Here is a 14,647-nt window from a genome sequence, read left to right on the forward strand (position 1 = left end):
CTTCATAGGTCATCTTATTGGAATACCAGTAGGTTCTTTTTTTATAGGAAGACCAATAGGTCTTCATATAGGAAGATCTATAAGTCTTCTTATAGCAATAAAAAATAAAATATAAACAGTTTTATTAAGAAAGTTTTTATTCACAATTTTCATACTCTAATTCTCCACATGCTTCCAATCTTCCTTTATCATATCCGCCGCCTTTTCTCCAATGATGACTGTAGGAGCATTTGTGGTGACACTGCTAATGATGGGCATAATAGAGGCATCTGCAACACGTAGATTACGAATACCTTTTACCTTCAAACGTGGACTGACAACCGTTGACGCATTACTCTCGGTACCAATGCGAACTGTTCCCACGGCATCATAACATGGGGTTGAAAAATATTTCATATAACAATACCAATACTCCGTGGATTTAAAAACAAGCTTATCACACTCTTCCAATGGGATGTGGACAATTTCCACATGGTTTTCCTGAAACACTTCGGTCATTTCAAATTGTGCCAAATATTTCAAAGCCCTAACAAAACCAACACGATCTTCTGGATGTAGTAAAAAATTCGGCTTTATAATGGGAGATTCTTTGTATGATTTGCTTTTCAGCCTAATCGAGCCTTTAGATTTGGGTTGTACCAGAGTTGGCGCCATAATTAGTAAGGTGTGGTTTTTTACAATATTGCTGATGAAATTCTTGTGCTCCAATTTCATAGCCAGTCCCGAGAGAAAGATGTTCAAGGATAACACATTTCCGGCCTTAAACAGCATGTGATGAATTTTGAGATCAGCAAAGGACATATTGGCCTGTGATTTGACAAAACCCACTAGCCGGGTGGCCCCTAAAGTTGTTAGGGGACCTCTGTTGTGTATTAAATAATCGTAAATCATATTTTGCACTGGATTTGCCTCAATTTCTTGGGGAATTTTAAAGAATACTAATACGACCAGATGATCCTGTAAATTTTCACCCACTGGCAAGTTATGAGAAATTGGAATATTGACAGAATCTAAAATGTGTTTGGGTCCAATACCCGATAGCATTAATAACTGTGGAGTATGAAAGACTCCAGCTGATAAAATGGCTTCCCGCTTAACTTTTACATTCAAATTTTTCTTTTGATGAGTCAATACAAAATCCACTGAAGTCACTTGTTGATGCCTTGAATCGAATCTCAACCTTGTGACCTGGGCATTTTTTATGATTTTTAAATTTTTTCGTGTGGCTGCCACTCGCCCTAAATAACCCTTTGCCACGCCGGTACGCCTTCCCTTCCTAACAGCACCCTGGACAATGGCATAACCTAAATTGTCAAGGCCCTCAAAGTGGTTTGAGCGCAATTGCCCCAGTTCTTCTGCAGCTTTAGAGATAATTTCGATAATATCGTCATCACCTGGTTCAAAGATGCCAACATCCATAAAACCCTTTGCTGGTTGGCTGGTGTTACTTTGGCGTTTTCCATTTTTCTCTGTATACTGCAAAATATCCTTATAGCCCCAGCGTGTGTTGCCCAAACGCAGCCACTCGTCAAAGTCATGGGTAAAACCAGAAATATACAACAAACCATTAACAGAATCAGAACCACCAAGACCTTTACCCTGGATCCAGGAACATGTTTCATTTTCAAAAGCCTTGCAGGAAATGTTATTTGCTTCTCCATGGAATTTGTAAATATTTTGCAAATTCCCAAATGCAACAAATAATGGCGGAACCTAAAGGTTATATATACCTTTTTAAAGTGATACGTTTTGAAATTCAAACACCTACCTACCTCTGAGTCGGGTGATGGATTTCCACCTGCCTCTAAGACCAATACACTCCATTTGGGATTTTCACTTAAACGACTGGCCACCACAGAACCCGCAGTTCCGGCACCCACAATTACAAAATCAAATTTCAAACGCTCATTCTTCAACAGTATGTCCTGACCATAATCTGGTGGATATTCTTCTGGACGGCTGATGCCACAATTTGCGGCATACAGTGATTCAATTAATAATGTTACCAAAGTATTCATGGCACCCACACTGGGTACAGGGCACTGCCGGGCTATGGAGTCGATAGTAGAACTTAACATGATGCCAGTGGAAAAGAAACTCTTGGTGTTAACATTAAATTTGTTTGCTTTATATTTGAAATTCGGAACAACAACTTATCAATTATTTAATTATTTTTGTTGTTGTTGTTAAAACATTGATAGGCGATGAGGTGAATAAAAGAGTGGTAAGCTAATTTTGCAGTGATAGGCATAATGTTAGCTAATAAGGTTCAATGCACTTTTGATAAGAGGTCGGATTGAAATGTAGGAAAATGGGTCTTTTGGAGTTTCATAAGTTGCAGTGCTTCATGTTTCGAGAAAGAAACTTATTGGTTATGCAGTATGCCTAGGGACTGGTTCAGTTTAATGATTTAGTGAAAACAGGAAATAAAATTTGCAATCGAACAGATTAACGACAATTGTTTGCGAATGAACTAGTTCAATTGAACTATTTACTGCAAGGAGCCAGTAAGGACTAGTTCAGTGATTTACTGTAAAGAGAAAAATGAACTTTTTGATCAGTTTTTTTCTTTTAGTTCAATAAAAGAGCGGCCGAAAAAAATTAACGTTAATAGTTCAGGAGTGGACTAGTTCAATTGATATATTTTCTACAAGGAGCGACTGAAATAGGTACCAATTCTGTTTAATAATAAAATAAAAAAAACGCCTTCTGATCATATCTTTTTCTTAAGATAAATAAAATAGCGGCCGAACAAATTATTTTGAATAGATCTCGAATGGACTAGTTCAATTGAACTATTCACTGCCAGAAGCGATTGAAATATCGACTAGTTTTATGTAGTGTTTAAGTGAAAAGAGAAAAATGAACATATTAAACAAAGTTTCTCTTTTCACCTCAATAAAAGTGCGACCGAACTACTTAATTTTAATAGTGGAATGGAACTAACAAAAGCGTTTGAAACAGGGACTAGTTCTGCTGAATGATTTGGTGAAAATGTCAGTGAAATCTTAGGTCAAACAAATTAGGACTAATAGCTCACGAATGGACTAGTTCAATCGAACTACTGAAAAGAGCGATTGAACTTGGGACTAGTTAATTTAATGATTAATCGAAAGACAAAAATGAACGTATGAGTCGAAAATTATCCATTTAGTCCATTAAAGGAGCAACAGTACAATTCCACGATAAAACTGCCAGAAGCGATTAAAATATGACCCTTTTCAGAGAGTCTATCGTAAATTAACGCCCTTCTATAGGCTTCTTTCGTCAATAAAATGTCTTGTCACGTTTTCTATCGCCAACTGAAGATCTTAGAGTGTTTTTATCATAAATTGAAAGAAGGCATTGTAAATGCCTTGGTGATAATTTTTTTAAGCTTTTTTTTATCAATTGAAGGCCTTTTAAAAGCTTCTATTCCAAATTGATCGCCTTAAAAGGGCTTCTATCGCCAATGAAAGGCCTTCGATGAGCTTTAATCGTCAATAGAAGGCCTTGAATGGGCTTCTTTTGTCAATAGAATACCTATGGAAGGCGCTGAAGAGACATCTATCGTCAATAAATAGTCCTGTTGAGACTTCAAAGAGCATTCATCGTCAACCAAAGGTCTATCATAGACTATAGAAGGCCTTAAATAGGCTTTTATTGTCAATAATGTGACTCGTATGGGCTTCAGTCGCCAATTAAAGGCCTTCAGAAAGCTGTTATTGCCAACTGAAGAGCCTCAAAGAGCTTCCATCGTCAAAAGTATAATTGAAAGGAGTTTTACAAGGCCATGATTAAGTGAAACGAGTAAATGAACTTTGCTATCGATTCGATTTAACGATAATAGTTCACGAATGATGACAATAAAAGTGGGACTAGTTCACTTCTGTGATTTACTATAAGGAGAAAGAGAGCCTTTTTATCAGTTTTTTTAGTTCAATGAAAAAGCGGCCAAAGAAGCGGACGCGTTCAATTGATATATTTTCTACAAGGATATACTGTAATAGGGAATAATTCTGTTTAATAATAAAATAAAAACACACCTTTTGATACTTAATGTAAATAAAAGAGCGGCCGAACAATTATTTTAAATATTTATCGAATGGACTAGTTCAATTGGACTATTCAGTGCAAGAAGCGATCAAAATATCTACTAACAAAGTTTAACAAAGTTTCTCCTTTAACCTCAAAAATGCGACCGAACAACTTAACTTAACTTTGTTTAATAGTTCAAGTATGGAACTACTCACTGTCAGAAGCGATTAAACTAGGAACTAGTTCTGCTGAATGATTTAGCGAAACAACTTCAGTGAAATGTTATATCAATAGAACAAACAAATAACGGTTAATAGGCTACGAATGGACTTGTTCAATTGAACTATGCACTGCAAAGAACGATTGAAATTCGGATTAGTTCACTTTATGGTTTACACTAAAGACAAAAATTAACGCATAAGTCGAAAATAGTCTATTTAGCCCAATAAAAGAGCGACAGTACAATTACACGTAAAAACTGTCAGAAGCAATTAAAATATGGTCCTTTTCAGGGTGTCTATCGTAAATTAAAGTCCTTGTACGGGCTTCTATCGTCAAAAAAGGCCTTGCCATGGTTTCTATCACCAATTTAAGATCTTGAAAGAGTTTTCATCATCAATGGAAGGCCTTGTAAGGGCTTCTATTGCCAATTGATGGCCTACAAGAGCCTTGGCGATCTTAAAAAAAAGTTTTTTTTTGTCAATTGAAGGCCTTCTAGTGGTTTCTATTGCCAATTGATGGCCTTGAAAGGCTTCCATCGCCAATGAAAGGCCTTCAAGAAGCCTTGATCGCGAATAGAAGACATTGAATGGGTCTTGTAAGGGCTTCTATTACCAATTGATGGCCTATAAGAGCCTGGGCGATCTTGAAAAAGTTTTTTTTTTATCGATTGAAGGCCTTGTAAAGGCTTCTATTGCCAATTGATGGCCTTGAAAGGCTTCCATCCCCAATGAAAGGCCTTCAAGGAGCCTTTATCGTCAAGCGAAGGCCTTGAATGGGCTTCTTTTACCAATGGAAGACCCTCTACGGCCAATAGAAGGCGCTGAAGGGACTTCTATTGTCAATAAATAGTCTTCTTGTGACTCCAATCATTAACAAAGGTCCTTCAAAGGGCTTTTATCATCAACCGAAGGCCCTTCATAGACTATAGAAGTATTTAAAGAGGCTTTTATTGTCTATAATATGTCTCGTCTTTCGCCTATAAAAGGCCTTCAAATAGCTTTTATTGTCAACAGAAGAGTGAAAGTGGTTTTACAAGGTCTTCCTGTGAGGCGGAGGTCGGAAGCATTACAGAATGCGATTGGAACTTTATATTGAAGAACCTTCAGGCAAGGGTCAGAAGGATTGTCGAGCGTCTAAGGCTTCATGCTAACACGAAAGCAGCTGCAGTCAACAAAACTTCTAGTGATATTAGTCCAGAAAATTCCCTATATTTATCATAACTCCCATCATAAAACATGTTGTCGAACGTTAGATCCTATATCTTGGGGTAGTTAGTGATCGGAATAAGCACACCATCGACCAATATTTTCGGGATGATCACTATTTTAGCCGTCCAGGTAATGTTTCGGATATTTTCATATTCTTATATGGAAGAACTGTACTATGTCGGCTATGTGGACATTTAACCTTTGGTGTTTGTCAGTTCTCCTACCGTGGATGGTCGTGTCACTGCCATAAACGAGAGAAATCACTTGTGACATGACCTGTCAAGGGTAGAATGGTACGATCACCTACCTCTGGAAAACTTTGATTACATGGGTGTTCCCCTAAAAAAATACAAATGACGGAAAATAAATAAAAAGTACGATGCAGGGCCTAAATAACCTAGTACTCGTACCAGCGGGACCCAGTGATGTGCTCGAGAGTCACACCTTATCGTCATCAAGCGATCGTGAGCAAATATCTCCCACAGATGCTACAAGCACATAACCGAAAGGAAAAATGGAGGAGGAGAAATGTAAGACTGGGGAGTGTTTTATCTTGACCCAAGCAGCAGAGAATGGGAGCGACACTGACTCCGAATCCAATAGCAACAGCCAAATTAACACAACCGTGTTGGAAATTGCCATTGAAGAGGATGTCCACAAGATCGTAGAAGAAGTAAGCGAGAGTATCGCAAAGATTTCGACGAAAAAAGTGGGGTGGAGCTCAGCGACGGAAGATCATGAAGATGCAGGTGCGGCTCAACAAAGAACAGCGGGCGCACCAAAAGAGATCAAGAACAATCCCTCTACGACCTTTGAAGCGGCGAAGAGGATTAGATTTCCAGAGAAAAAAAAAACACCGCCTAACAGATTAAGAATGAAACAAGTAAGAAAAGTCTCTAATCGAACGGAGCCGACCATGGGATACCTTATACCACTATACCTGGACAATCGCTCTCCACGGAACTTCTTTTCAATGATTGTGAAAATTTAATTATCAAATATCAGAGATGTAATGTATAATACTTATGACCAAAACCAAAAAGTTACCTAGCATGACAAAGACATTTTTGTAGCAGGAAAGGAAAATTTAGTTCACACAAACTAAAATGTAATGAAACCCACTTATGTAGTACTACTACTTCCATTGTTTAACCGCCACATTATTGAAATTTTTACCAATTTCTCACAAAAGTTTCAGTCCATTTAACCCGCTAAGTATTATCTGATCTTGGTTTGTACACTTCTTCTTCATCATAAACTCAAACGTTGTTTAAAATTTTGCGGGTTATTATTTTGACCTACAGAGCCGCTACAAAATTGGTTAAAATTTTGTTTTTGGCCCATTACATTCCCTGAACATTTCACGATCATTACCAAAAACTAATCACTTCTATTCTGGCCCGAACCCAACCTCCTTAAAAATTTGGTTACAATCGGTCCATTATTGCGGCCTTAAGCTTGTACAATTTTTAATGGACGCACACACATCGCTAAATCGCTTTATCTCGTCGAGATATGAATTTTGACATACCAAATAAGGGGTCTAGGGAGACTTCTCTCATATCAATGAGTGCACCCCGATTCATATTTAGCTCAATGATATGGGACCTACTGTTTATCACCGAGTCCCAACGGCGTGTCTTAAGACACCACTTGTGGAGAAGTTTTTCAAGGCTGAAATACGCTGGAAATGTTGTCAACATTACTGAGGGGTATTTTGATGTTGCCTGGTCGGGGAATGGAATCCCCGACCTTCTGCGTGCAAGGCGGGCGTGCATGCCATTGCACCACGGTGGCACCCAATACTCTTACCCGGTGCAAAATTTCGTGACTATTGATGTATAATTGCGACTTCTAGCGAGTTTATTATTACACTACAAACAAATATCGGAATATATTAGGCTGTTATCTGATCATGCACATCAACATAATTGGCATCAATTGAAAGGTCAAGCGTTCCACTTTCAAGTATATCTCACTTGTCCGGAATGTCACTTCCAGGAATTAAGATATAAGCTGTATATTAAAAATTTTCATACAAAAGTTTTGGTCCATTTAACCCTCTAAATATTATCCGATCGCCATCTCAAATTGCAAGCTTCTCTTTTTGATATACTTATTTAAATATACCTTATTTAAAATTACGCGTTGATCGGACTATTATTGAGACCTACAGAGCCGCTAGAAAATTGGATAAATATTATGTTTTTGGTCCATTTCACCCGCTAAATATTTCACGATCATCACCAATAAGAATAGGGATCTATTCTGATCTGAACCCGACCTCCATACATACAATTTCTTGACGATCGGTCCATAATTGCGGCCTGGAGCGTGTTTACAATTTATAATGGACAGACGGACGGACGGACACACATCTCAAAATCGCTTTATCTCGTCGAAATATGAAGATTGGTATACCACATTGAGGGTCTCCGACGAATATTTCGGGGTGTTACATGAATTTTTACCAAAACAAACTTATAATACCCTTTTCCACATTGTGGTATAGGGTATAAAGAGCTTCCCAACCTCAAATGCCCTGAGCAAACCTAATCAAAACCCACGCGAAGGAGATTACTCAAAGAACGCTTCGACGGAAGGCGAAAAGACGAGCTCGGACATGAAGAGGGTGAGCGCGACCGTAGAATCTTCTGGAATTGTCAATGACACAGAAAAGAAGCCGAAGTATATGGCCGCGGAGACCGGAATGAAGACGCCATCCACTTGCGACAAGGTAGCCAGGAGAACTACAGGGACGAGCTGTGGTCACCAATATGTTGTCGTTTACCAATTTTTCAATTGCCTTCTGGTGTTCCTTGGGTATTCTGCCGGAACCTATACTGGTGTCGATAACAGCATATATCGACACCAGTATAGGTTCCGGCAGAATACCCAAGGAACACCAGAAGGCAATTGAAAAATTGGTCAACGACAACATATTGGTATACATCCTAAGAATGGGACCAATAAAACTTGCCAGCAACGAGCTTAAGGGGGACCTCTTATTATACCACTTGGACCCGTGTGCAAATCCGGCTCTCGTGGAGATAGTCAGTAGCGTATCAACTCCTTGGGGAGGCAGCAAATTGAAGCTGGTGAGGAACGACGAAGTACCTCACTTGAACAATGCGACAAGGTCTTTGACAAACAAAATGAGACTTTGAAAGTGAAAAGATGGGAAGTCTTTCACAGCGAGGAGAAAGAGGATGGTGGGATTTGACTACCTCTCATTAGCTAGTCTATCAAAGACGAACGGTAAGCACACTATATCTGCAATTCAGTCACCTTTAAAGTTGGAAGGGTGAGGATTGCAGTGTTGATTATCCAACGTTTCGAACACTGCACGATGGGGCCAATAGCAGGTTTTCGAGGCAAAAAGTCAATTTTTGAAGTGAAAAATTTGAAAAAAATAATAACGGATTTCGATTGCCAACACTCTGAATCACTAAAAATAAGAAAATAAATCAATCTGGTAACACCACATTGCGACATACTGATCTGGCAATGGTGACATATTTTCTTATACATCATTTTCCGACATTCATTATAAATAAGTAGTGAAAGCATTTTGGGCGCCAAAAAGAACATTTCAACATTTTTATATTTTTTAAACATGGAAAGCTCTTCAATGGGTATGTAAAATAAGATAGTGTTAACAAATAATAAAAATGTTATGTGTGGTAAATGTATTTTTGAGTTATGATGTTATGTCTTTTTTGGAGTATTTTGCTTTGTTATCCATGTGTTCTCTGGAGTATAACTTTTGAGATCTAGGTAGATCTAGGATATTATATATATGTGGTGAAAGGTATTAATGTGTACTATCATTTTGTGAAAAAATTAGCTGCGCCTATCTGCGCCTTTTCATAAAAATCTGATTTCAGATGTCGTAATACTTAAAAATATGGACATTTTTATGTTTTGGTTGGAGAATAATCGGAAACCCATTAATGTTATCATTTGGATTTCGGAAAAATTTAATAGACGTATATAATAATAATATATATATATATAATAATAGTTGGCTTTTGTGGCGGAATCTTAGCCGATTTGTACTAAATTTGGAACCTCTTTTTATTAACTTATAACAAACCACAGGCAAAACCATGAAATTTGAACATATGTATATAGGGGAGCTATATCTATATCTGAACCGATTTCAATATAACTTGACAAACTTATTTGTAGTCCGAATTCCGTAACATTTTCCAAATTTTATTGTAATTTGATGGAATTTGCATGATTGGTCAATCATTTGCCTGAAATCGGGCGAACATATAATGGGAGCTATATCCAATTCTGAACCGATTTCAATATGATTTGCCAAAAATGTTTCGAGACCAAAATCCGTCACACATTTCAAATTTCATCAAGATTGGACATACATAGCGGGATGGGTGCACGAAATACCTAAAATCGGGCGAAAATATATATGGGAGCAATATCAAAATCTGAACCGATTTCAATATAACTTGGCAAACTTATTTGTAGTCCTAATTTCGTGGTATTTTCCAAATCGCATAAAAATTGGGCAGAATTTCCGTGTTTGGTTCATCAATTGCTTGAAATCGGGCGAACATATATACGGGAGCTATATGTATATATGAACCGATATGAACCAAATTTGGCATATTAGTTTCTAAGCCCATTATAAACATCTGTACAAAATTTGGAAGGTCTAGCTTGCCCCAGTGATTTGTTGCCTCGAAAACCTGTCATTGGCCCCATCGTGCACTGTAGGGAAATTTTCTCTATGTCCTCGAACAGCTTGGTATGGTTGACAGTATCGATAGGTCAAGAGCCAACATGACTAATATGTCGCTGTCGTGCTGTGCATTTTCCGGAATTCATGCTGATGTTGGGCAACTGGATAACTGCTCCTCATCATGGGGAGCAGTAGTGCCTCTAGAATCTTCGCTTCTGGCAACAGGAGGAAAATCGGCCTGTACGATTCGCCGCTGCTGGCATCCTTGCCTGGCTGCAGTAGATGAACCTTACCTGGCTTCAGTAGCGGGAAAAACCTGCCAACTTTCTAGGCTTCTGGTACAATATAGGTGGCTAACGATAGATTGTGGACACTTGTCATATACTCAACTCCGGGTTGCTTAACCATTGAGATTCCGTTTGGGACCAACACTTCTGATGACATCTGCAACATTGCTCATAGTAACTTGTGGTGGAACCTACTCGGCTGAGAGGGCTCTTCGCCCTATCTCTATTGAGGTGATCTATAAATTGCCTCTTCCGATCAGATATTGTCACACCGTTGAAAGTAACAGCCGTCCTATCGTTCTTCTTTATCGGATTCGATTGTAATTTATCGGTTGCCCACAATTTAGTTAATCCTGTACCAATGTTGTATTATGCTCGCTTACTAGCCCGTTGACTTCAAGAGTAAGTTCTCTAACTCTTGGGTCTTCCGGGCTCGTAGTCCGTCACCTCTGCTGGAAATTTGGTTTAATTTCGGCTATGCGACCAGCAGATATGTAGCAAGCGATTGCAGCTGTAATGACGTCCCGAAAAATTATCTTAGCTTCCAGAGGATCGGAGTGAAGGGTAGCTCTCAGAAAAGGTAATTCATACATTTTCTGAACTTTTGCCAAACAGCTTTTCCATGGTTCAAAAAAATACGGTATATAAATTTAAGGAGGGTGGAGGAATTTAAATTGAAAGTCCATAACCTCTGATCGGTTATGAGGTAGTGGACTTTGGTCTTTAATTCCTTAGCATCCCTTATACCGATTGTTAACAAACGTTTCAGAATTACTGGACTATGACCGTAAAATCCTCAGCAGCTCCTATATCGATTGTTAACAATGCGTCGCTATTCGACTTAAGGCGAAGGATGACTGATCTATAGGGTGTAGAACTTTACATTGCTTTCAAGGTTATTTCTTCAAGTGCAGAGTATGTTTCACCCAAAAAGAAAGGTGAATACCACTAATTAAGCTTCAGTACCACCTGTTAAAACAATAGCCGAACAATTACGGAATAAGAAGTTAATTGCATATTAAAATCCACAAAAGGTGACAGTTAATTGTCAGGCTTTGATAAGTTAAGATGACGGCAGCAATACCTACTGCATTTGGCAATCAATGCACCGCAAATAGCGTGGGAGCATTAAATACTTTAGTTTCGCTTTTGGTAGAATCCGTTTTGTCATTGCAATGTGCTTTAGAGAACGACAGGAACTATCCTCCCGACTATTATGCGAAGCTTGTGGGTCATAGGGTTGTGGAGAATTTCGATTTTATTGTAATTGGTGCTGGGTCAGCTGGTTCCGTAGTGGCTAGCCGTTTAAGTGAAAATCCCAATTGGAAGATATTGCTACTGGAAGCTGGTGCTGATCCACCACAAGAATCGGAGGTAAGTAAAACAACTGACTGGTGTTTTCAGATAATTAATAACATTCTCTCTAGGTCCCCATTATATTCCCCAGTCTACAGCACAGCAATTATACCTATAATTATTTTGTGGAACCCAGTGATAGGGCCTGCAAAGGCTACAAAGATGAACGTTGCTATTGGCCCCGCGGTAAGGCGATAGGTGGTTCAGGTGCCGTAAATGGCCTCATGTATATCAGAGGCAATCGGGCTGATTATGATGACTGGCTGAAGTTGGGCAATAAAGGTTGGGGTTTTGAGGATGTACGGCCGTATTTCGAAAAATCTGTACGACCACAAGGTAATACCAGTTTTCCCAGGGGTTATGTGGAGGTGGGAGAATTTGCATTTTACGATGAAGATATTTTGGAGTTGATATTGAAGGGAGCCAAGGAAATGGGCCAAAATGTCATACGAAAATTTAGTCCACAGCAAACTCTGGGTTATTCATGTTTATGGGGTACGGTAAAAGATGGCAAGCGTACCACATCGGGCCAAGGACATTTGGCTAGGATTGGCCATAGGGCCAACTTGAAGATTATTAAAAATGCCCAGGTTACAAAAATCAATTTCAATAAGCAAGGTAAAATAGCCACGTCTGTGGATTTTGTTGTCCAGAAAAAGTTCCAAATGTCAGCCAAAGTTGTAAAGGAAGCCATTGTATCAGCTGGAGCAATTGATACCCCTAAATTGTTGATGTTATCTGGCATAGGACCCCAAGACCACTTGAGATCTCTCAACATTCCTGTGGTACACAATTTAAAGGTTGGTGAAAATCTGCAAGATCATGTTGTGGCATCAGTTTTCATCAAGTTGAATGGAGAACCAGTAAATAAAACCATGCTCATCGATGCAATTTATCAATATATACAACACAAGCAGGGACCCCTGAGCACTATCGGAGTTATGAGTATTAGTGCTTTTCTAAAGCTAAACCACACATCTTCCAATACTCCCACCTACCAGCCAGATATACAAATTATACATGCCATAGCAAGAACAGGTGATGTCGGCATACTGAATACCTTTTTGGTGGGACAAAGTATACGAGATGACCTGAGGCAGTATTTGTTGGGTGTTCAACAACACCATTACGTAATGGTGATTTTCATGTTGCTCTCAAAACCCAAATCTAGAGGAAGCGTAAGATTAAAGTCATCACTGCCTCAAGATTCTCCCATTATTGATGCCAACTATTTTGCAGAGCCAGAAGATTCTTCTATTCTAATCCAAGGTCTGGAATATTTAACAAAATTTTTCAACACTACAGCATTCCGCGAGAAAAATGCTGACATAATACAATTACCATTAGAGGAATGCAATTGCTTTGCATTTAAATCCGAGGATTATTGGAAATGTTATTTGAAATATATGTCCACAACATGTTATCATCCTGTTGGCACTGTTCGAATGGGTCCTGATAATGATTATGAAACTGTAGTAACTCCTAGACTGAAGGTTAAGGGAGTAGAAAACCTACGTGTCGTTGATGCTTCCATTATGCCTCTGATTACCAGTGTCAATACCAATGGCCCTACATTAATGATTGCCGAAAAAGCGGCTGATATTATCAAAGAAGATTGGGGAGCGCTGGAGGAATAAGAAGAAGTTTGAAACAAATTGTTGAGTCTATTAAAAATAAAATACAAATATTGGATTTTATACAAAAAATACAACAGTATAGTATTTTATTGTTAATGAGAGTCTGTGTTTAGAAGAACTCTATAAGTTTTCTATAAGAAGTTACATGGACTTTCCTCTTATGGAAAGTCCATTAATCTTCTATCTAAAGACCCACAAGACTTCTCATAGAAGATCTTTTCACAGATTATCTTTTTATAAAGAATCTAAAGAATTTCCCAGAAAACTTATTTAGGTGTTCTCCCAAATGATCTTCTCATGGAAAAGAGAGGTCTTTTTATAGATCATATCTAGATCTTTAGGTACTCTCAGAGATGATCTTCTCATCAATAATCTAAAGTTTTCTCAGAAAACATCAATACACAGGAAATACAAAAATATGAATTGTTTGCTAAGTCCGTTCGTAATTTTTATACCCTCAGCCTTTAGGCTAAGGAGGGTATATACACTTTGATACGATGAAAATGTGCCTCATCGAAATAATGGTTTTAGACCCCAAGTATGTTTGGACCAAATGTGTTTCAGACAATTTGGAGTCGATCTAGCCATGTCCGTCCGTCTGTCTGTCAGTCCTGCTGGCTGGAGCGCACGATAACTCTCGAACGGATGACCCGATTCGGTTCAAATTTTGGCTTTTGTAATATTTTGCCCAAACTTAGTTCAAGTTCGAAGATGGGTTATATCGGCCCACTCCTTCCGGTACCTCCCCCACAAAAGTTCTAAAATGTTCGGGAAATTTGTGCGCACGATAACTCTTGAAGGGAGTAACCGATTTGGTCCATACTTTGCCCATCGTAAAATGTGTACCAGACTCAGATAATGTTTCAATATAGACTCAATCGGCCCACTCCTTCAGGTACCTCCCACACAAAATTTCGGAAAAGTTCAGTTTAGGGCCATCTCTCGAATCGCTCTGATTTTTGCTTTAGAAACTTGTATTCACTACCCGCAATACGACGGTACAAGTTTCATTGGGGGCAAGTCCATACTTCCTGAGAAAATAGCCTGAAAGTTGCAAAAAAACCCCTATGACACCGTGTGAGGTGGTTGGAGCGTAAGATATCTCTCGAACGGATCTGCCGATTCGGTCCAAAATTTGGCTTTCGTAATATTTTGCCCAAACTTAGTTTAAGTTCGAAGATGAGCTACATCGGTCCACTCCTTCCGGTACCT

The 14,647-nt window shown here is 38.7% G+C and overlaps 3 protein-coding genes across 4 annotated transcripts in view; 1 reads left to right on the top strand and 2 right to left on the bottom strand.

The window, feature by feature from the left end:
* The window catches only part of Flo2 (flotillin-2), a 580,663-nt gene that overhangs the window by 252,741 nt on the left and 313,275 nt on the right, over positions 1–14,647 (bottom strand). The window lies entirely within an intron of this gene.
* LOC141398131 (glucose dehydrogenase [FAD, quinone]-like) lies at positions 157–2,078 on the bottom strand. Its single transcript, XM_073975362.1, has 3 exons — positions 1,773–2,078; positions 441–1,713; positions 157–353 (listed from the first exon to the last, which is right to left on the bottom strand). Exons 1-3 carry the CDS (start codon positions 2,076–2,078, stop codon positions 157–159), a joined length of 1,776 nt encoding a protein of 591 aa, XP_073831463.1.
* LOC141398132 (glucose dehydrogenase [FAD, quinone]-like) lies at positions 11,511–13,435 on the top strand. The gene is made up of 2 exons (XM_073975363.1): positions 11,511–11,816; positions 11,897–13,435. Exons 1-2 carry the CDS (start codon positions 11,511–11,513, stop codon positions 13,433–13,435), a joined length of 1,845 nt encoding a protein of 614 aa, XP_073831464.1.

Source organism: Musca autumnalis, unplaced genomic scaffold (assembly GCF_047663935.1).
Source record: "Musca autumnalis isolate F117 unplaced genomic scaffold, ASM4766393v1 scaffold_3, whole genome shotgun sequence".
NCBI classification, from domain to species: domain Eukaryota; kingdom Metazoa; phylum Arthropoda; class Insecta; order Diptera; family Muscidae; genus Musca; species Musca autumnalis.

What these genes read in the sequence shown, in the direction of transcription:
- LOC141398131 (XM_073975362.1), bottom strand. Translation starts at nt 2,078, where the DNA reads ATGTTAAGTTCTACTATCGACTCCATAGCCCGGCAGTGCCCTGTACCC. An exon ending in ATCCATCACCCGACTCAGAG is followed by an intron (nt 1,714 to 1,772) that starts GTAGGTAGGTGT and finishes TATAACCTTTAG; the next exon opens with GTTCCGCCATTATTTGTTGC. An exon ending in CCACATCCCATTGGAAGAGT is followed by an intron (nt 354 to 440) that starts GTGATAAGCTTG and finishes CCGTGGGAACAG; the next exon opens with TTCGCATTGGTACCGAGAGT.
- LOC141398132 (XM_073975363.1), top strand. Translation starts at nt 11,511, where the DNA reads ATGACGGCAGCAATACCTACTGCATTTGGCAATCAATGCACCGCAAAT. An exon ending in ATCCACCACAAGAATCGGAG is followed by an intron (nt 11,817 to 11,896) that starts GTAAGTAAAACA and finishes CCCAGTCTACAG; the next exon opens with CACAGCAATTATACCTATAA.